The 21,233-nt window shown below is 27.9% G+C and overlaps 1 protein-coding gene and 2 long non-coding RNA genes across 9 annotated transcripts in view; 2 read left to right on the forward strand and 1 right to left on the reverse strand.

The window, feature by feature from the left end:
* The window catches only part of pip (heparan sulfate 2-O-sulfotransferase pipe), a 50,428-nt gene that overhangs the window by 27,550 nt on the left and 1,645 nt on the right, over positions 1-21,233 (forward strand). For 3 of the 7 annotated variants that reach the window (XM_003690490.4, XM_012494621.3, XM_012494622.3), the window contains 5 exons: positions 10,453-10,526; positions 19,026-19,232; positions 19,360-19,439; positions 20,088-20,369; positions 20,998-21,152. In XM_003690490.4, coding sequence (XP_003690538.1) covers positions 10,453-10,526; positions 19,026-19,232; positions 19,360-19,439; positions 20,088-20,369; positions 20,998-21,152 — 798 coding nt within the window. Of the gene's footprint in view, positions 1-8,394; positions 8,705-9,301; positions 9,689-10,452; positions 10,527-19,025; positions 19,233-19,359; positions 19,440-20,087; positions 20,370-20,997; positions 21,153-21,233 lie in introns of those variants that run through there. The other 4 variants (XM_086913626.1, XM_086913624.1, XM_086913625.1 and 1 more) reach the window with 4 other exon arrangements.
* On the forward strand, positions 2,378-4,140 carry LOC147656852 (uncharacterized). The gene is made up of 4 exons (XR_015293813.1): positions 2,378-2,578; positions 2,780-2,959; positions 3,325-3,552; positions 3,659-4,140. It is a non-coding gene; the product is annotated as an uncharacterized LOC147656852 (long non-coding RNA).
* On the reverse strand, positions 19,897-20,417 carry LOC147656853 (uncharacterized). The gene is made up of 2 exons (XR_015293818.1): positions 20,216-20,417; positions 19,897-20,131 (listed from the first exon to the last, which is right to left on the reverse strand). It is a non-coding gene; the product is annotated as an uncharacterized LOC147656853 (long non-coding RNA).

Genomic DNA, 21,233 nt, shown 5'->3' on the forward strand with positions numbered 1-21,233 from the left:
TTCAAACTTTCATTGGATAATTTCGCCGAAGGAAGCTCGCAAAGGTTGGAAAACCAATGTTGGAAAACCATGTTTTGTACAGTGTATTGTAATCTCGAAATATTCAAGCATTCGGTGGAGATGAAAGTTTGTGCAATTTTGCCAACCGTCACAAGCAATTAGAGCGCAAGATCGTCTTGAGAGGAACATTCGCGTTCTTCGAGTCGCTTTCCCAAGTTCTAGGTCACCGGGTCTCTCCTCCATCTCCTCGACTTGAACCAAAACAGGAGTAAAAGGCTGTCCGGCCGGTCTTCCAGATAGCGTACGAGCGAATCCAATCGCTCGTATTGGTCTGTTCTTTTTTTTACCTTTGTATATCTACCTTTTCACCGCTTGACATCCTTTTTCCGATTTTCTCGCGATCAGGATTTATGCGTATCTTTCTTTTGAGTGAATTGTATGCAGGATGATTTACGTGACGACATCATTTTTGATCAATCGTTTAATTTTTGATATATTAAACGATGCAAATGATTGATATATTTAATCATAACATTAATATTTATAGATAAATACTTAATTATCCATCTTGGGATTTCGATAATTTTTCAATATATTATTAACGTCATCAACAATTGAATAATGTTGGGAAGATTTTAATTGGCAGTCATTGTGTACCAAAAAAAAAAAAAACAAAACAGTTGTTCTTAACATTCAGACATTTTAGGTTAGGTTAAATGAGATAAGATTGTTTATTCAAGAATTTTTAGAATGATATACTTTTGTAAATAATTATCGAAATTAAAAATATTTCATCAAGCTATTTATCATTTTTCTTTAAAAACTATATTAAAGATTATAATTAGAATTTCCATAGTAAATGAACTTTTCACTTTTCGAAAGTGAAACTTGTCCAGAATTTATAAAGACAAGAACGAAAGAGAAAATACGTACATGTGTAAACGAATTTGTAAATATGTTCTGGAAAAAATTACAACTTTCCTGGCAGATAGGCAATCGATTCAACGCGAAAATTTAAACAATATATCATAAAAGTGCTTTTACATCGTCGATAATAAGCTTTCTCGCGTTTTGTTTGTAGTTTCTCTAAAACAAACGATTCTATTTTCCTAATACTGTTTACAATATAATTCTGTACGAATTTCTTCGTTGAAAGAATTAAAAATATTGTTTTAATTTTCTGTTGTCTTATGAAATTGGAATTGTATCAAGCAAGATTTCTGCAAAATGATACACCATATTAAACAAGTAAATGTAAGCAATCAATTGTAAGCATTAAAAGAAAAAAACAAAATATTTTGTTCAGGATACTAATATCACAAAAATTTGCAATAATAATTATTTTGTTCATAGCCATTTTATAATAAAAATTTGGAATAAAAAAAAGATAATTGCAGAATATTTTATCCAAAATGTCCAACGAATAATAATAATTGAGATATTTCATTCATAATGATGCATAAGTGATATCTCTGTCCAAAATCGTTTAATCGTCCATCATTGGTCCATCAAACAAAAGCGTCGTGATTGCGAGGATATTGTTAACTGGCGATTCTTTTGGCCATTCACTCGAACGATTATCGTCCCTTCTTTCCCTCCACGACTGGAACAATGAGCGTTTTCCATTTTTTCGATTTCTCCCGCTTTGAATTGGCGCGCGCTCGCCCACGTCCGCTTAAAGGGACTTCCGTCGCCGTTATGGAAATCCGCCAATGCAGTTTGCACGTCTCGAGCCGCACCTGATTAGCATTGAACAGGAACAATACGAACGGCAAAAGCCACTTTCGCGTTTCGTTATTTTCAATCCGTCCCTTTCAATTGACGCGCCTCCATAGGTTAGGTTAGGTTCTTTTACTTTTGTTCTTATAATTGTGGATCGTACAATGTTGTTCAAAAATTTGGAAAAAATATAAAAAGTATCAAAGATTTCGTGTTAAATTTATTTATAAGAACGTTTGTTTGAAAATTTGATAGATAATAAGATATATCTATATTACATTAAAATTAAATATTGAATAGATACAAATTAACATTCTTTTTTTGTTATTTTTAAACAATATTTGAAATATTGTATCTCTCTAATTTTTTTTTATCTAAGATAATTGTCAATCCTAATAAATATTTATTGTAAGGAATTATTTTTGTAATTATTTATAAAAGATTATTTCCAAACTTTTGAACAATAGTCTAAGTATCTTTGAAATTTTTTTCTATTTTATTCAAATAAGTATATTTTTCTGTAGAAAAATTAATATCAAATAATATTAAAAATTAATATCTTAAATTCAAACAACCAATTTTATTTTACTTTACTTAATAAATTATTTCAATGTTATATATTTAAAATTTTATCTTAAAAAAGAATAAAGATATTCGCATATAATTTATATTATCCGAGAAAAAATAATCAATCGCTAAAATAATTGAAATTAATTTAAACAAAATCTAACGAATATCGTCTTCTCGTCTAATTAAAGTTCGTTGCTCGGTGGCTGACCCCTTGCATCGATCGGCGCCGACCTTAATCGTGACAGGAAGTTTCGTGACCGATACAGATACGGATTCAGCAGCGAGATAGGTTGGTAGCCGTGCTCGAACCCACGATGGCGTGGGCGTCGAGCATCGATTCTCCTATTCGTGTTGTTCGAACCGGCGAGTTCCTTCGATCGGAAAAAAAAAGAAAACGATATATATTCGCCTACGTATCGATGATGATGAATAATATGTCCTCGATTATTCGTCATCACGATCGAAATAACACGTCCTTCGTTCATAACAGCTCGTTTCTTCGTCGTGATCGAGGATTTCAAGATGATTCAAGAATAGAATATGGTTGTGGGAGGAAATGTGTGGAAGTGAGAAAAATATCGCTGAAATAATTAATGCGGAGGAGGATCGATCGATGTTTGTGATAAAAAATGAAATATTAAATTTAGAGGATGCAGGATGCGTTTTTAAGGTTAATATTCTTTGATGAAGGGATATTTAATTTCTTGTTTAATGATCTCGAGTCACGATATGAGAATTTATATTTAGTATAAGAAATTTTCGAGTTGTTGGAAGTTGTAAGTAGAAAAGAGATTGGAATATTTTTATTGAAGAATTTCTACGTTTTCTAAAATATATATATAAAATATTTGTATAAAAGAGAAATGTAAATTCAAGATGAAAGAAGAATCAATTGAGAGTATTTTCAAGAATACTTTTTACAAATTTCATCATTCTTTAATTTTATATAAGATAATTTAAAATTTCTAAATTGTTGGAAATAACAAGAAAGAGAAAATGTGAAATTTTTACAATTAAAAAATTTTTATTTTCCAGAATTTTTTGTGACCATAAAGAAAAGAAAAATTAATGGAAATTCAAGATGGGAGAAGAATTTTGAATTTTTTAAATTACATTTTTAATTTTTAAAATAAGTATTCGCATCTTTAAAACAGATATCTATAATTAGATATTATATGAAAATCTATAAGTTGATATTACATCTATTAAGTTTTTCAACTTTTCAATTTCGAGTCTTTCAACTAGAATAATCTAAAAGAACATGTAAGAAAATCGATAAAATTTAAGTCTCATTAATTTTTTCCTGTGCAATATAACAACATGGAACAAAGTGTGTTCGAAATGAGTAACATTTTACACGTATTTCCAGGCGCGTCTATCCATCCATAAAATTTTACAGGAAACGTGCTTTCATACGTAAGATCCATGACCAATCGCATCGAATTCCAAAGAATTTTTATCATTAATCGATCTGTTCCAATCTCTCGAGAAAGAACGTGAAACATTTCACGGTCGTGCAAGTTGAGTCTGATCACGAGCTGATCTAATCTACTGGAATCGGTAAGAGTTCTTCGATGTTTAGCACTTTCTGTCTTCTTAATTTACGAGAGTCTTCGTTTGTGCCAGGAGTGCCGCCAATATTTTCAGAAAATATTTTACTTCGGCACGAATAAAATATGTAGTAACATACGTAATTTTATCGATTTCGTGAGAGATTTTGTTGAATGAAATCTTGATGAAAATATTTTTATCTCCTTTGCAGTGAATGAATTTCTTTTTTATTGGATAAAATTTAGAAATTGATGTTATAACTTTCTTGTGAAACTAAAATAAAAATGGTTCGTTGGAGAATAATAATCAATTTATTTGATAGATCTAGCACAGATATGGCACGTGAATTATAGATTATAATTTTTTTTATATTATGAAATTATCCAGCTCAACTTAATAATAAATATTATTTATATATTTATATATTTTATATATTTTTTATCCTATATGCAAAGGATTAAAAGTGAAACAATTCAAGATAGTATTTTTTTTTTAGAAAAAGAGATTTATTTATAAGATTAACGAGTTATTAAGGAAAATAGCAATAATAGCAAAATACAATTAATCATAAGTATGAACTAGCAAAAATTTTTCTCTGCTTAAACAATTAATGCATTTTACGAAAAAAGATAATATATAGAAACTTATATAATATAATTCTATGAAATATAAAAGTTATTTAAAAACAAATATCATCATTTTTTAATTATATTAAAAATGATAAATGAACAAGGAATAAAAAATTTTCTGCGAGATGAATCGCGATTAAAATGTGTATAATTAAATGGTAAGGTAGTGGCAATTAAAAGGATAACACAGCGAAACCATCATAATATCCGTAACATTTGTAATTTTCATAACCGACGGAAGGTAATCTTTCTTCTTCGATAAGTGGGAAAATGATAATTGCCTTCCTAATCTTTTTTCCATAATTACTCACTTCTATATATATATTGCGTAAAGGAGATCTTGACGAAAGGTTAATCGACTGTAACAAGGAGTATGTAGCAAGGTTAAACAGGAAATTGTTAATGCGTTCTTATCCTGCACGATCTGTGACTTGATTTAGTAGTCTATTGGCGTGATGCAATTTAAATATAATAGATTTCGTAAATCTTTTATATTTAACATTTTTTTCGAAAAATGTTAAATCGCGAACACGTCTATTTATATTTAATTATTGTTGCGATGGTTTTTTATTGTGATAAAAATGTGTTTTGTTAATGTAATTGAATTTGCAATTTATATTCTTACGTGTGTCAATATTTAAAATTCTAGATATTGTTCGATTTTTATTTCTAATTAAATAATTAATATACAATCGATTAATTATATAATTGATATATAATTGATATAATAGATATAGTTTAAAAAAAAAGAAAGAAATAAAAAATTCATAATAATAAATAAATATATGTTACAAGCATTCATCAATCAGGAAACTAGAAATCCAGATGCCTTATGGGAAAGTGTTAATTTTCAATGATCGGTGAACGGTTGATCTACGAACGTAGGAGAAAGCAAAAAGGAGAGGATCCTTCGCGTAAGGAAAACCATTCAAGCCACCTTTAATTAAATCATAAAGTATTTTCTTCCAACGACCACTATAATTTCTCGAAATTCCACGTTTCGCGCAATTAAACCTGTCTAATTATCTTTCGACAAAGATCGAGAGGTCGTTACCGGTCTTGACCGAGATCGATTCGATTCGATAACCAATCGTTGCCATAGTTGGGGTCACGAAAGCTGACCAACTTCATGTTGCAACTCTATCCTCGCAATTAACGGAATCGAAATTAACCGTTCGATGAAAATGCTTGTGGCAAGATTATGATAGAGGTTATGTTTTATTTTTTCAAATTTCAATAACTGTTTATTATTTAATCGATGAAAGTTGTTTGTTGTATCCTAATATATGATTTGTGATGTATATAATAATTAAGTATTATTATTGTTATTTGCGTGAAATGAAAATATATTATATTTGAATTTTATGATTTTAAAGAATATTATTATTTACGTATTATGTTTTGTTAATTTTATGATTTTAATAAAAATTAAATTTTATATAGGAATTGAAAATAATCGTTAAAAAATTTTGATTTGAAAAATTGGTTTATTCGTTACATAAGAGAGAGAAAGAAATAGAAAGGAATAACAATTATTGTTTTCTTTTTTTGCAGGTAATTAATAATACTGTTTTATGATTATTTATTTATCGAAGAAAGAATTGAAGATTAAAAAAGAGGACTAATTAAGTAGCAAAGGAAAAGGAAAATAAAAACATATATTAATTAGTAAAGATAATAAATTTCAATTATTATGGAATACATTATCTTTAAAAAATAATATGTAATAATAAAGAATGATGAAATCTTAAAACATTGATATATTCGATTGCAATCGCTTTCTTTTATTTTTAGAGGAAGTGTATTATATTCCTTGAGAAAAAAAGATATTCGTTGTAAGTTGATGTGAAATTGAAATAATGAAATGTGTAATTTAATTCTCATATATTGTGTATTAAAGTTCTTATAAATACACGGTGGAAGGATAAGTGTTTAGTAGTCGTAATGAAGTCTGAAGTTAGAAACAGTTGTTTGAAATTCTTACTTCCTATTTTTATAAGAAAAAAAAGAAATACAATTAGATTGCACGATTAAATACAGGATTAAGGTAATAAAATGAAATTACTGTATAATTAATTAATTGTATAAAATATATTAAAGGTATTATAACGGATTGATTTTGATAATTAATTTGCTATTTATCATATCAGTATTGATTATCATTAATTTCAAATTTAACTTGCGGCAACATTTTTATTTGTTTCAGGAATCAATTAGAATTCGAAGAAATGCTATAAAATAATCACAATAGAATTTCATTTGTTGAAACGAAATTTCCATCGATATAATTAAGTGAAACTCGTACGTAGATTTCCTATCTTATTCTTATTGAATTTTTCCAGAAAACGTGACAGGTAGAAAGGAATTTTCCATGTATCCAACTTTTGAATAAAAATTCGATTTTACAAATTGTCATTAATATACATATTTTGGATTTCGTTACATTCTACAATTTTTTCTACTTATCAAATATTAATATCTACATTGGATACCTTTTTTAAATACCTTTTTCTACAATATCGAATGTAAATAAAAGTTGTAGGAAGAGTGAGATTCCTCTATCTCCGTAATACCGTACACTCTATTTTCATCTTGCTTCAACTAAGATAAATTCAACAAATCTCAATCGAAATTTTTCCATATCAACTTTCCATGTTCAAACGTTTGTTTTGACCTCCACGATCAATCCTTCAAAGATACCGTATGAAACACATTTTAGTATAATCCAAACGATAAGATGATCAAATATCCACTTATTCGGACCTCAGTTATTTGAACAAAAATTTAAAAGTAATGGATTCTTATTGTATGTACCTATCATAGTTATGTAAATTGCTCGTTCTTCGTCGGCTTTTACATGTATAAATAGAATTCTATTGTGATTTATGGTCTGCCTTAAGAAAAATAAATAAATTTCGAAGAGATGACAAAAATGTTACGTATTCGAGGCACGATGATAGAAAAACAACCAGTTTACAAGAAAGAAAGCGAGGATCCATCTCCCCTTTTATTCCTTTTTGCAACGATGGGAGCGGCAATTTTCTAGATGACCGACGGCAACCTCGAGGGCCCTCGATTGCGCCTCGGAAGATCATTGATCTTGGCCAAGAATCTTGCCGACCTCTTAATCATCGCCATCGTTAATCCGATCTTCGATGTGTCGTTAAAAAGAAGTGCTAACGGCGTGTCGCTTTTTCTCCTATCTTTTTACCTTGTTTTTATCCCCGGTTCCAAAATCTTTTTATTCCTTTCAGGATTCTCTTTGAGGATTTTGCGAGGATAGATTCGTTTTTTAATATTGCTATGAAATTAAAATTTGTTATCTCCTCTTCTCGTCGAAAAAATTTCAAATCTAATTGAAATCGTCGTCATTTGATGTATTCGATAGATTTAGTCTTCAAATTTAATATTTTGTCATCGGAAAATTATTGAAATTCAATGCGAAAATAACGTATTCACTAAAAATTGAAAAAAAATCCTGGATAGCGAATATCGATTCTTTGACGGAAAATAATTGTTGAATCGTAAAAATGCAACGAAATCCAAAACAAATTTGCATATACTTATGATAATATTGAACGTGTAAAAAAAAAGTCGAATATTTGGAAACTTTTTTGTATTTTCGAAGAAATTCATGACGCAATCGTACGCGTCATTCGCGTTGAAATAAAATTGGAACGTTGTAAAAAATTTTAAGTGTTAAAATTTTAAAGGTTAACCAATTCCTTTTGATCGAAATTTCTAATTCTCCAAAAGTTTTAAGTGTTAAAATTTTATAGGTTAATCAATTCCCTTTGATCGAAATTTCTAATGATTCTCCATCAAATGATTCATTTGTAATAGTTTCACATGTTCGTTCGATGGAAATAAAACGCATCGAAAACAAATTCCGACTAGCATTGCTCCCGATCGGTATTGTCATGTCGAACAGTATCGACAGAGACACACGTTGCATCGTGTTTCACGTTTCCATGCCTTCATAATGTCTTCATCACGATTCAATGTTACGTTACTTCAAGCTAATAGCTTACTACTTATAACCCGATTGCTTCTAGAGAGACTTGCTTTGTAAATCGAAACTCTTTGCAACTGTTCGTGGTAATCGTTTTAGAATGGAAGCAGATCATTTAAATACAAGGTTAAGAGTCTCTGTTGAATCGATTGATCGAGACTAATTAACGAGTTCAATTTAAGAGTCAGTGCAATTAATTAGGAATGATAAACGCGTATAAGTTGTGAATAGAAATTACGTTTGTGCATTATGTTTATGCAAATTTTATCAATGACCTAATCTATTGTAAATTTGATTTCTCTTTTGAAACGGATATCTATTCACATTGATAAATTAGAGATAAATATTTTTCATTATTAAAAAAATAATTATATAAATAATAATTAATGTTTTCATTATATTCAACCATTATCATTCCATTATGTCGTAAAATTATAAATATAAATTATAAATATTAATAAAGCTTTTTTTAGAGATAATAATGTAAAATATATAATTATAGAGTTGCGTAAATAGGATCAAGACTTCTTCATTCCTGGGAAGAAGAAATTTGATCTTGAATCATGCGTGTCAGAAGTTGCAATCAATTCCTTTCAATTTATATCTATCTATAAATATAAATTTTTTTTTTCCTTTAAATAGATATTTCTTACGCATAATTTTAATATCCGCTTTCTCTATAATCGTGACATTACGATTTATATCATTTGACTCGTCTAATAAATTTAAATTAAAAAGGAGAGAGAGAGAGAGAGAGAGAAAAAAAAGAAAATCATAGAGTCGAATTGTTGCATCGTTTTCTCTTTTTAATTTCTTTCAGATTGAAAGAGAGAAAGGATTATTAACGATTGAAAAATGAACGTGCAAAGATGTACAAATCTCGTGTTGAAAGTTTAATATCGAAACGTTACGTAAAAAGAAGGGAGGAAGAGGATATCTCAAGTACTTTCGACATTTATATTTTGCACTATTTTGACTTCCATGTTATTTGAACTCACGTGTGAAAATGATTGGGACGAGTTCGAAGACACGAAGATTACGAAAAACTAGGAAGAAGTGAAACTCGTTCGACTTTCATATTTACACCAGATTCGCGATTTTCAATAATCAAATCTGAAATATTTGACCTTTGATCATAAACCATAACACATGATTTCTTATGAAGAGGAGAAAGTCTTCCCTAGAAATATCAACCAGATTCTTCCTGGTGAATGTCGATTAACTCGATTTTTTTCTTTTTCTTTTTTTTTTTTTTTTTTAAATTTATTTAACTCGATAATAAGTGATTAAGACCAGTACTGGTAACTGGAATGTGAACTTTCAAATTCCATCATCTTCATCTTTTATGGATTTAAAGAACAAAAAAGTGGAAGATTTAATTTCTCGTTTCTTCTTTGCTGCGTTTCTTCTTTTCGAAGAGTTTTTTAGTCTTTCATGCTCAATGAAGATACATACTGCGATAACAACATTGTGTGCATTGTATCTTTATTTTTTAAGAATTGGAAGAAATAGTTAAAATTATGTTTTCCAACAGTCTCTAAAAAATATATAATAGTAATAGTAATATAGTAGTAATTTATGATATAATTGAATACATGTAGATCGTAAAATGACTTGTTTAAAGTGTTGAATTGAAAATGATCTGTTAACAAGTTTACACCTCGTTTAAACCTGCGGCAATAAAGGCTGGAAATATGGTTGAATTACCTAAGCATCTTTAAGATTTCTGAAACAGTCGTAAAAGCGGTCGTAACTTTTATCTTTGGAAGAAAAACGAGGATGGTTTGAAAAATTACTGAACTGCCTGCACAAAAGATCATTTATCTTTATATATTTTATAATAAACAACGATCTTCTATTAATTTTATTGAAATATCAATATTGCTTCATTCCTTCTATTCTATTTATTCTTCTTACAATTATCTTCTTACAATTATTTTATATCAACGTAAATTCTATTTCTCGTTCCAGAAGGAGTGCAAACTGATTCTAGTCCAAGTGGAATCATCCATTATCCAAACAGGCATCGTATCTTCGCAATAAAGGTACGTTCTTTTCTTAATAATTTTTTTCTACTAGGATTATTACAATCGTTTATTCTTATATTTATTCGTTTGTGCTTCTATACAGGGTGTTAATGTATTGGAACAATTTTGAAAGATCGGTTTCGAACAAAGGTGAAAATTAATATGTAAAAATATCAATATTAAAATATTTATTAATTTACAAGCAATTTCAATTTGCATACTCGCATTACAATTCTGATCTTGATAATCTTGAAAATAAGCATAGAAATCCACGGTTATAAGCAATTAAACAAAGACAAAAAAATACCAATTAAAGTATTAATTAATTTACAAACAATTTAAGTTTTGTAAAGATATGTGATCCAAGTTTCCAAACCGAAATTAGTATGCTAATTTAATATCAATTAGAACATATAATATTTAACAATGTTGAAGAAGCTGCTTAAAATTATATATCTTAGACATAATCTCTTGCATCAGATATGTATAAGTCTTGTGAAATGATAGAAAAAAGTAGAATGAGAGATAATTCATATTTTCAATGTAGGAATTCGCGTAGAAATTCTGGTTCTGATAAAAAAATACATATATAAGTGCAACTTAATTATGATTATTCTTCACTGTACAGTAATCTTTATAAAAAAAATCTAACTTTGCATAAATATTCACATTCTTATCTATCACTATCAGGCTTACTTTGCAAATAAGTATTCATCATCAGTTATGAAAACAAAAACATTGAATTAAATTAGTTCGCGAATAAAAACGTTCGTGTAAGAAGATAATAAGAAGCATAATCGTGAGTGAAGAAGAAGAAACACGGGATGCACTAAATTGCAATTAGTATGCTTCTCGACAACACCGTCCTCGTTCCAGTATCACTTACCTCATTATGCATCAACTCGTTAATTAAAATCCTGTTCCTGACACTGAAATCTTTTTCGACTTTCTTCTTCTTCTTCTTCTTCTTCTTCTTCAATTTCCTTCTATTTCCAAAGCGAGCTCCTTGTATTTTATTTTTTTTTTTTTCTTTCCTCCAATGTGAGAATAATTCTCCTTACGGTTGACGAGACGTGTGTGCAATATTAAAATCCAGAAATCAGATTGCAATTGATTTTAATGATGCGTATCTAGATTGGGTTAATGAATAAATATGACATAATGAATAATTTCAACATTGAACTAAAGTGATTAAAGATAGGTGAAAATTGGAACGAAATTTGTATGGAAACGATACCTTGAATTCAAAAAAATGTTTGTTAAAGTTTTTTATCATTCGTTTTTATGCAGAATTTTTAATAATAATTAATTGGGTCGAAATCTAATTTTTAAATATGGAATACGGAAATTTTGCAAATTTCGAAACTTTCGAATTCTAAAATATCTATCTACTATTCAAAATTGAAAAGAAGAAGAGTCTAAAATGCGAATGTAATTAGCTACTGTGTTGTTTCAATTCCGCTTTTTCTTGTACGCAATTTCAATTATCATATAAAAATAATCACATCTACTTTTATATCAATATGTAATATCAAGTGGAAAATATTTAAATAAGATTAGATAAAATAAGATTCCCCTATTCTCCTATTCTGACTCATATTTAATTTTTCTTTTCTTTTTTTTAAGTTTATTTTATCGAGAAGTTAAATCTTGATTTCTGAAATTTTTCAAATCTAATTTTATAATCAATAATAATGATAATCATTTATACAATAATTTATCTGATTGAAGCATTTCTTTATCCAATACCAATATTTTAAATTTCCAACAATTCTTTCGTCAAAACAAGTCCTTTCCAAGATCTTATTGGAAATCCGCTCATACATAATTTGAATTTTGCGCCATCTATCTCCAGAGAGCTCGAAGTGTTTTTTCTTCTTTGAAAACGTTTCTTAACATTTTATTCCAACAATTGATTCGATTGAATCACTGTATTAAATATTATTCACATCTCTGTGAAACAATTCTCGGAACATAGTGCATAGTGGATCGTCATTAGACGTTTAGATTTTATCTAGTAGATTCTATACGCATATATCTATGTATATATGCGATATTTATCGAATAAACAGTGAGCATTGTCGAAGAGTACGTTGACCGATCAACCGAGCAGACAGATGGCTCAACTTCTGCTCAGAAAGTTTATTCCAAGTTACCAACACTCTATCTAATAGAAAAAAGATTTTCTTAAGAACAATCTCATTCTATGATACATTTCGTATCAGTTTCATATCAAGATCGTTCGTGAGATTACAGGTTAGGGATGTATTAGTTTATAGATTAGAGATGAAATCGTAATATTTAAAAATAAATGTGAAAAATATTTTTATACATTTGTTTGATATTTGGATTTAAATCTGGATTTTATGTTTTTTTATTTTAATTCTTTATATTTTTGACAGAATTTATTGTTGGATATGTTTTTTGGCAAGTTGTGGAATATGTTGAATACTAATAATGGAATAAAATTCAAATGGATTGGAGATTTTATAATTTTATAATGTATTACACATAAATAATAATGATATAGGTATATTATTTTTTCTTTTTTTATTAATATTTAAGTATTGTAAGGTTAGATATAAAGTTTGACAGAAATAAATAGAAATAATTTTTAACTTATATATATGTATATATGTAATAAGAATTTTTATATATTTTGGGTATATAATGATTTTAGTTTTGTATATGAAGAAACAAAAACAAAATGTAATATATTTTATAATATATTGATTAAATAATTAAGAATTTAATAAACTTCAAAAAAATTTATAGTCTTTATATAGTAAATCTAAAATTCTTCAAATTTTAAATTTTAATCCAAGTTTTCGCAAATTTTATACTTAATTGATTTTAAATTAAAATCAATTCGATTATATAAAAGATTTCCAATCGTGATTAAATCAAATATTTTTTTTCATGTTTTTTCCTTCAATTTTACATTTCATCCATTTCAACTCTTAATATTGACTAGAAAGATCTCAGATCTAATTCGGTTCGCATTAACGAGAACACGCGGGAAATCCTTAATCGGATAACGCGTGGGAATAGAGACCGCCCGTGGTGATCCTTCGACTGCGAGCGGATCATGGAAACGCGGCTTTACGCCGCAATCAAGCGAAACAAGTGGAGCAGATGATATGTTCGAGGCAAGAAATATCGATATGATCGATATAGTATCGAAGACATTTATTATCTTTTTCTCTTTGTATTCTTGTCAGAATATCGATAATGTTAGAAAATTGAAGTTGACTTTTTTTGCTTCGATGATTTTCGAGGATATGATTTATTTTGTTGAGAAAAAGATAATAAATGTTTGTATTTATTGTGCATACAAAGTGAATCAAAAGACAATCATCTTGATATATTCGAAACTAAAAAATGAAATTGATTTTGAATAAAAAAAAAAAAATAATGCAATGAAATTCAAAGTACAAAAGAAAAATCGGATACGTAAAAAACTTTTTTCATCTTTTTATTCTTATTTTTTGTCTTGAATGTGTTAAGTTAGATTTTTCTAATATTATTGTTATTAATATGAATTTCGATTATAATATTTTAACAGAATCTAAATTATTTTATCTACTCAATATATTTCTAAATACTTATTCACGCGTTTTAAGTCCATGTACGAAAAGTTCGTTCACCCTTTAAAGAATCTGTATACCAGAATATCGTGCAGAAATAAGTACTATACAATTTGTAATAGTTACTTAATGAACTGTCTTTGTACGGTTATAAACGAAAGAACTAGTTTTTAAAACATAAATAGTGCTACACGCATCCGTTTCCTTTATGACCTCCCTGAAATAATTACCAAAGCATAAGTTCCTTTTAAGTGCATTCTTAATTATTGCAGAAGATGCCTACGTTCCTAAAATAAATCGCTGGAATAATTATCCATTACGTTATATTTCTTAAAGTAGTTTTACTAAACTACAAATTCAAATTTCATTTCAATTAAACAATTATAATTTAATATCGTGATACAAATAATTGAAAATAGATGAGTGAAATTGATCTTCACGTATTCTCTCCATTAAAAAAAAAAATAAATAAATAAATTATGTAAAATTATTAAATACTTTTTTGAATATTAATATTCTTAATAAATATTAATATTTCAACCAACTAATAAACAATAACATGAAAGAAATATAATAAAAATAATGAAATTCTATAAAGTTAACGTAGTTCCAGCACTATTTACGATGAGAATTGGAATGAAATGCGGTGACGCTGCAGGATGCGGGCGACAAGATGTGCAAGAAGAAGAGTAATCACAACGGTGGAAAAACATTGAAAAACCAAGCGATTCGTGTCGCTATCCGTTATAGCAGTCGGCCTTATTTCGAATCCACCCGTTATATGTGTAACACGCACCTGAGAAACGGTAAAATACTCGTCACAGACCTGCATTGTTCCATGAGCTAAAAACGACGAAAATCTAATCGACGAATGCCAATTGAACATCGTTATTTGAATTTTAATCAGCCAACTAAATGAAGTTAAGAGGTTATGGTAATATAGTTGGACTTTGCTCGATTATTTTACAAATTATTTCTCGAATTATAGTTTTAATGATAGTGGAAAATTGTTTTTGATCAATTACAATCTTTTGAACATTGTTCCAAGTTTTTGATTTTTGAGAAGAAAAAACATGAATTTAAATTATAGAAGCTGTGGAAGCATAAGCGTATATTAAACTTATTATAATCGAAATTTAATAATAAAATATTCGATCCAGTTAAAAATTCACTTCAAAAACTGATGAACTGAAGTAATTTCTAAATATGTATCAATGTTTAAAAAAGAATAAAGGAAATTTGTATGACTTTTGTTCGATTTTCAATTGCATATCCACAATCACGAAGATTTAACATTGTACAAAAGAGATTGAAGAAGAAACACGGTCACTAGCAAGAAGGGAAAAATAACACATTGGAAACATTATAGTGATCACGATGCGTGAAACCGCGAAATGGATTGCTGCCTTTCAGCCTAACCATTAATCGCTTAAACACGTCGACCGTGAATGTTACTCTGAATTTATATTATGCTATATAATTGTCGGATATCCGAACAAAACCGATCCTAATAACATTATTGTTTCGATGAAATTTTAATCTAAATGAAAATAATAAATTAATTAATAATTCTTTATTTAAATACCAATATCTTAAGTTAGTTCTTGATATTCAAACGATATGAATAAATCAGATAATTGGATTTATCATAAAATTTTTAATTTATAAAAATATATTAAATTGAATAGTGAATTTGTAATTGTAAACTATGAAAAGAATAGAACAACGATTTGATGACGAATATAATATAGTGGAAGAACGAGAAAAAAGATTTCTGTTCTTCATAAAGTCTATTTCATGTGTTGTCATAATCATTTAAACGTTGTTAAAGCTCATTTTGCGCCAAGAATTTCATTGCTTTTATGATGAATCATTAAATTACTCTTATTTCATTCTATATTAACCGTTATTCGCCGCAAAAGTTTATAATAAAATACCAAATGACCCACAAAGAGAATATCCCTAGGCATAATAGGTTATATTTGATCTATTATGTTATCTATTACGCACTAGTTGAAATATGTATTATTTATTCGCACACATTTATTTAATATACGAAAAATCATTTGTCCATTAAAAAATTTAAAATTATTTTTATTACTGATAATAAAATTAATTATTAAATCATTCAATAAATTTTAAATTCTAAATTCTACTAATAATTTTAATAAATATTAATAAAATAAAAAAATCGAAGAATTTTATTAATGAACGAGTTAATATAATCAATGTGATATCATTCAGATGATATAAATACTTGATTCGCAAGTTTAATTAGATAACTGTATTATTAAAAAAAAAAAAAAAAAAAACAAGAATTTTTATTTTAGTGAAATCCATTTAAGAATTAGAGTGCGAAGGAAAAAAGTGTTTTCAAACGGTAACTTCACAGTTCTGTTATCATTATATAAATAATGGATCAACAAGTATGAAACTCTTCATATCATCATATAAAAAAGTGATAAAATATTTCAAACTTTTTTAAAAATTTTAATGAAACTAAATTTAAATATAAAATAAAAAAAATAGAAAAAATTGAAAATAAATTTTCAAAGTTAGGTTATGATCATTGGAAAATAGTAACACGGAGGTAAATTCAAAATTTTCTTCATAACATATTTCAAAATATAAAATAAAAAGGATAAAAAAGATTGAGAATAAGTTTTTAAAATTATAATTAGAGTATCGAGAAATAGTAATAGAAACAAATTTAAGATTTCTCTCGTAACATACACAGATAATCACGATATAAATTATGTTTGATCCTTTAATACGGTAAAACCGAAGGATGGCTCGTAAATCATAAGAATTCGAGGAAGAAGGACGTCGAAGAGAAGATAAACAAGTCGAGAAATCCGTAATCGAGAAGGAAGCAAACGTGTTTAGTAATAATATAATAATGTGATGTGCTTGTGGCATAATGCCAAGCTACGAGAATGTGGACAGAAAAAAGAAGACAAGCTGCCGTTTCTGTTTTACCATGTACACACTGCGACAGAGGTTAAGTTAGGTTAGTACGTACATGATCGTTGAATCGTCAGTTTGTTTGTTCAGCTTCTAACGAAGAGAGGATTAAACGCTTTGCTGTTTGCACTTTATTGTACTTGAACGTTGTATGAAGTATATACATAATGGGTTTATTCTTGTTGATTTTTGATGTTACATGTTGGCTGAATAATTTAACTTTGTTATATTACAAATGAATGATGTAAGTGTGATTGATTTTTTTGATTTTAGTTCAATCAACAAGTTTACACTTATTGATTTTTTTATATTATTTGCTGACTAAATAATTAAAATTTATTTTTATTAACCAAACATCATATAGTATAAGAGTGATGAGTTTACTTATTCTTTGATTTTATTTTTACTTATTGACAAATATAATATATGGAATTATTTTATATTATTTATAATATACTTTTTTATTTTATTTATTAACAATTTCATTTTTATTTGATATTTTACTCGTTAAATAATATTAGTTTTAGTTTTGTCTTTTATGGTTAGAAAATGTTTCTCCGTATCCGAGATAAAATAAACCAACAAGCAAACGAAAAGTTGCAATTTCAAAAAAAGATTCGAGATTTCGAAGCAATGAGCAATCAAAGATCAATCGAATAGTTTGCACAAGTGGAATTGCACATTGGAATTATATATCATTGACAAGCTTGCGGAAGTGAAGCTTCAATGTTTCTCTGATCGACTCGATTGCACGAAGTGAAGCAGATTGAATCAAAAGCAATGGAATGAAACGAAGAAGGTTCGACAGATAATATTTATACAGCTATTATTTTTAATCACAAAAATTAATTTTTTCCTTATATTTTTAATTCTCTTCTTTAAACATTTTATATATTTATTTTAAAAAAAAAATTTTTTTTATTTATCATTGAATATCATGTTTCAAGGATGAATCTTGCAAAATAAAATTACTTTACACCGCTGCTTTTAAGGGATTCAATTATCTAATATCTTTCTTCGATCATTTGTACCGGGCGCAAAAACTACCCGGAAGTCGAGATGAAACGAGGTATTCGTTACTCGCGTCTCTATTTGCAATTACACGCTCATCATGTACCATAGAATGACTTGCCGATATTGCAAATAGTTATTCAATGAAAGGGAATGGAATGAGAATTACTCTCTCCGGGATAGGAAAATGATTAAATTGATGAAAAAGGAAAACAAACGAATTAAAATCGTGACAATTCTCCATGCTTTCGTAATTATAACAATTTTCAAGATTCAAGTGAATCATTAAAGTATTTTTATTTCGTAAAAAATATTTGACATTGTCTTATTCAATTTTTTAAATTATAATTAATTAACTATGCTAATGATCAATATGGAAAAATTATGATAATATATATTTGATATTGACTTCTGCAATCAATTAATTATGCTAATGTTAATATTATGGTAAAATTATGATATATGTAATATCTGTTTAGTATTTACTTTACTTCTATTTAATTTAAGAAAATACTATTAATCACTTATGTTAACAAATTGGAGATCGGTGATGCAACGTATGCATCATGAGGATTTTTTATTCTTATATTTCTTATAGCAATTGATGTGTACAGTTGCTTTATGAATTATTCCAAAAAACATGAAAAATAATTTTTTTTTCCAATATAAATATCATTATCAATGTGCATATCTTATTTTAGATTTCATTGCATTTTTATTTTTATCGAAAATCAATATTCGCCATCCGAATTTTAATGATCTCGAATGTGTTAATGTTTAATCTGATGATAGTAAAATTAAAAGAAATCTTAGATGTATAATTTATATATAATAAATTATTGCAAAAATTAAGATTAATGTTTCGATACTATTATTGAAAATAGAGATATTTCAGTATTAAATTAAAAGATGAACATTAGAGATTATAATATTAAAATTTTTTTGTCGATTTCAGTACAAAGAAACTGAAGTGTTGGACATCGATGCGCTTAACAACACGAAAAGAGCGGATCGAAGCGTTTTGTTCTTCAATCGCGTACCGAAAGTGGGTTCTCAAACCTTTATGGAATTATTGAGAAGGTTATCCCTGAGGAATGGTTTCTCGTTCAACAGAGACCGTGTACAAAGAGTCGAAACAATACGACTTGCGCCTATTGAACAGGTATGATAAATTATCATAAAATATTAATATTATTTACAAAATATTTAATATCATATTTAATCTAATATTTATAAAATTGTTTACAATTGAAAGATTTTGTATTACTTATATATTTATATATTTTTAGCTTCAACTTGCAACGATGGTTAGCAGTTATTCAGAGCCATCCGTTTATATAAAGCACGTGTGTTTTACAAACTTTACAGAGTAAGTATTTTAAAAAATTAAATGACTTTTATGTTATAATTAAATAATTATAATTTCAAATAATATGACAATAACGAAGTAGGTACTATAAAAATTGAATTTATGGAATATTTATGGAGTATTGTATTGAAATTATATTCCTATATCGTACGATCGAAAGTTTAGAATTTATTTTGTACATTGTTGAATATAGAAAAGTATAGTTATTGAAAAAAATCAAAAGATCGAAAATAAAAATCAATAAAAATCAAAAAATCGAATCTCAAAATTGTGCATTTATGGATATAAATCGTCGATGTAATTTAATCCTTTTGTTAAGTTCTAGAAAAATATAACTACTAAAAGAAAAATTAAAATAGATATAAATCTTAAATAAAAGTTAAGTTAAAAATCAAATTATGCACTTATAGAATAGAGATATTGAAATTTAACTCTAATATGTCTTCATCATAATATGTTAAATTTTCGCTCATTTCCTTTTTATTTCATCAAATATAGAAAACAATATAATCAATAAATTTTTTATCTTTATATCATGACATGGCATTAAAGAGAATTCCATGCAATTATCCAATTTTTAATATAATTAAAAGGAACGTGAGCCAGATTCCCACGAGACATCTGATGCAAGACTGTTTTTCCCTGCAGATTCAACCTGCCTCAGCCAATTTACATCAACATAGTCCGGGATCCTGTTGAGAGAGTGATATCCTGGTACTATTACGTGCGAGCACCTTGGTATTACGTGGAGAGAAAGCAAATATTTCCAGACTTACCACTGCCGGATCCGAACTGGCTGAAGAAGGACTTCGAGTCCTGTGTACTTAAGGCGGACCGTGAATGCAGATACCTCGAGGGTGAAATTCACGAGGGAATCGGTGATCATCGCAGGCAAACGCTTTTTTTCTGCGGCCACAGCGAGAAATGCACGTAGGTCCTCTCGAGAAATTCCACTGTTCCCTTCCTGTGTATACAGAGCTGTACGGATGGATGGAAGAAATTATACGTTTATAAATGGTTTCCCTAATGGAAATTTTGTCCTGGAATGAATTATATTTTTAATGTAGTTAAATTGTGACCCATGAAGGATTCCATTAATAAATTAATATATATAATTAGTAAAAATGTTTCACTAAAAATTATAATTCTATACTATATTTTATCTAATTATTTTCTGCTTATGAAAAATTTGATGGATTTCAGAGAAATATCTAAATCAGAATCTAATTTAGAATCTATCTTCCAAAGATGTTAACTTAAAAGTATATATATAATTAAATAAGTAATGCAATTCTAATAATATAATCTTTTAAAAAATTATAATTATAAAATAGTACAATTAGTAAATAATAGAATTTTAATAATCCTCTATACACATGAAAAAAATTGATTCTATTCTTTTCAAAATCATAATACATTAATTTAAAAAAAAAAAAATCCTAAAAATTCTTTCAATCCATTATACATTATTCACGCCTTCGTTCCACTAATTCCACTTTATCTTTATCTTTCCTCACTCAATCACCTGCACACTTGTCAATTGTTTGTTTGTTTGAAGCCCGTTCAACACGATGGGTGCCCTGGAACGAGCAAAAATGGCAGTAGAGAAACACTACGCAGTGGTTGGTGTACTCGAGGACGTGAATAGCACTCTCACGGTATTGGAAAATTACATACCCCGATTTTTCCGAGGCGCCACTGATGTCTACTATGGTAATTCTTTCGTTCTTTTATTTGCATATAACTGTAAATCTCAGTCAAGCGATAATTATCACAGAACTAAGCGTGCTTTAT

This window comes from Apis florea, unplaced genomic scaffold, assembly GCF_048593485.1.
Source record: "Apis florea isolate Af1SG1 unplaced genomic scaffold, ASM4859348v1 contig_3496_pilon, whole genome shotgun sequence".
Classification (NCBI taxonomy): Eukaryota; Metazoa; Arthropoda; class Insecta; order Hymenoptera; family Apidae; genus Apis; species Apis florea.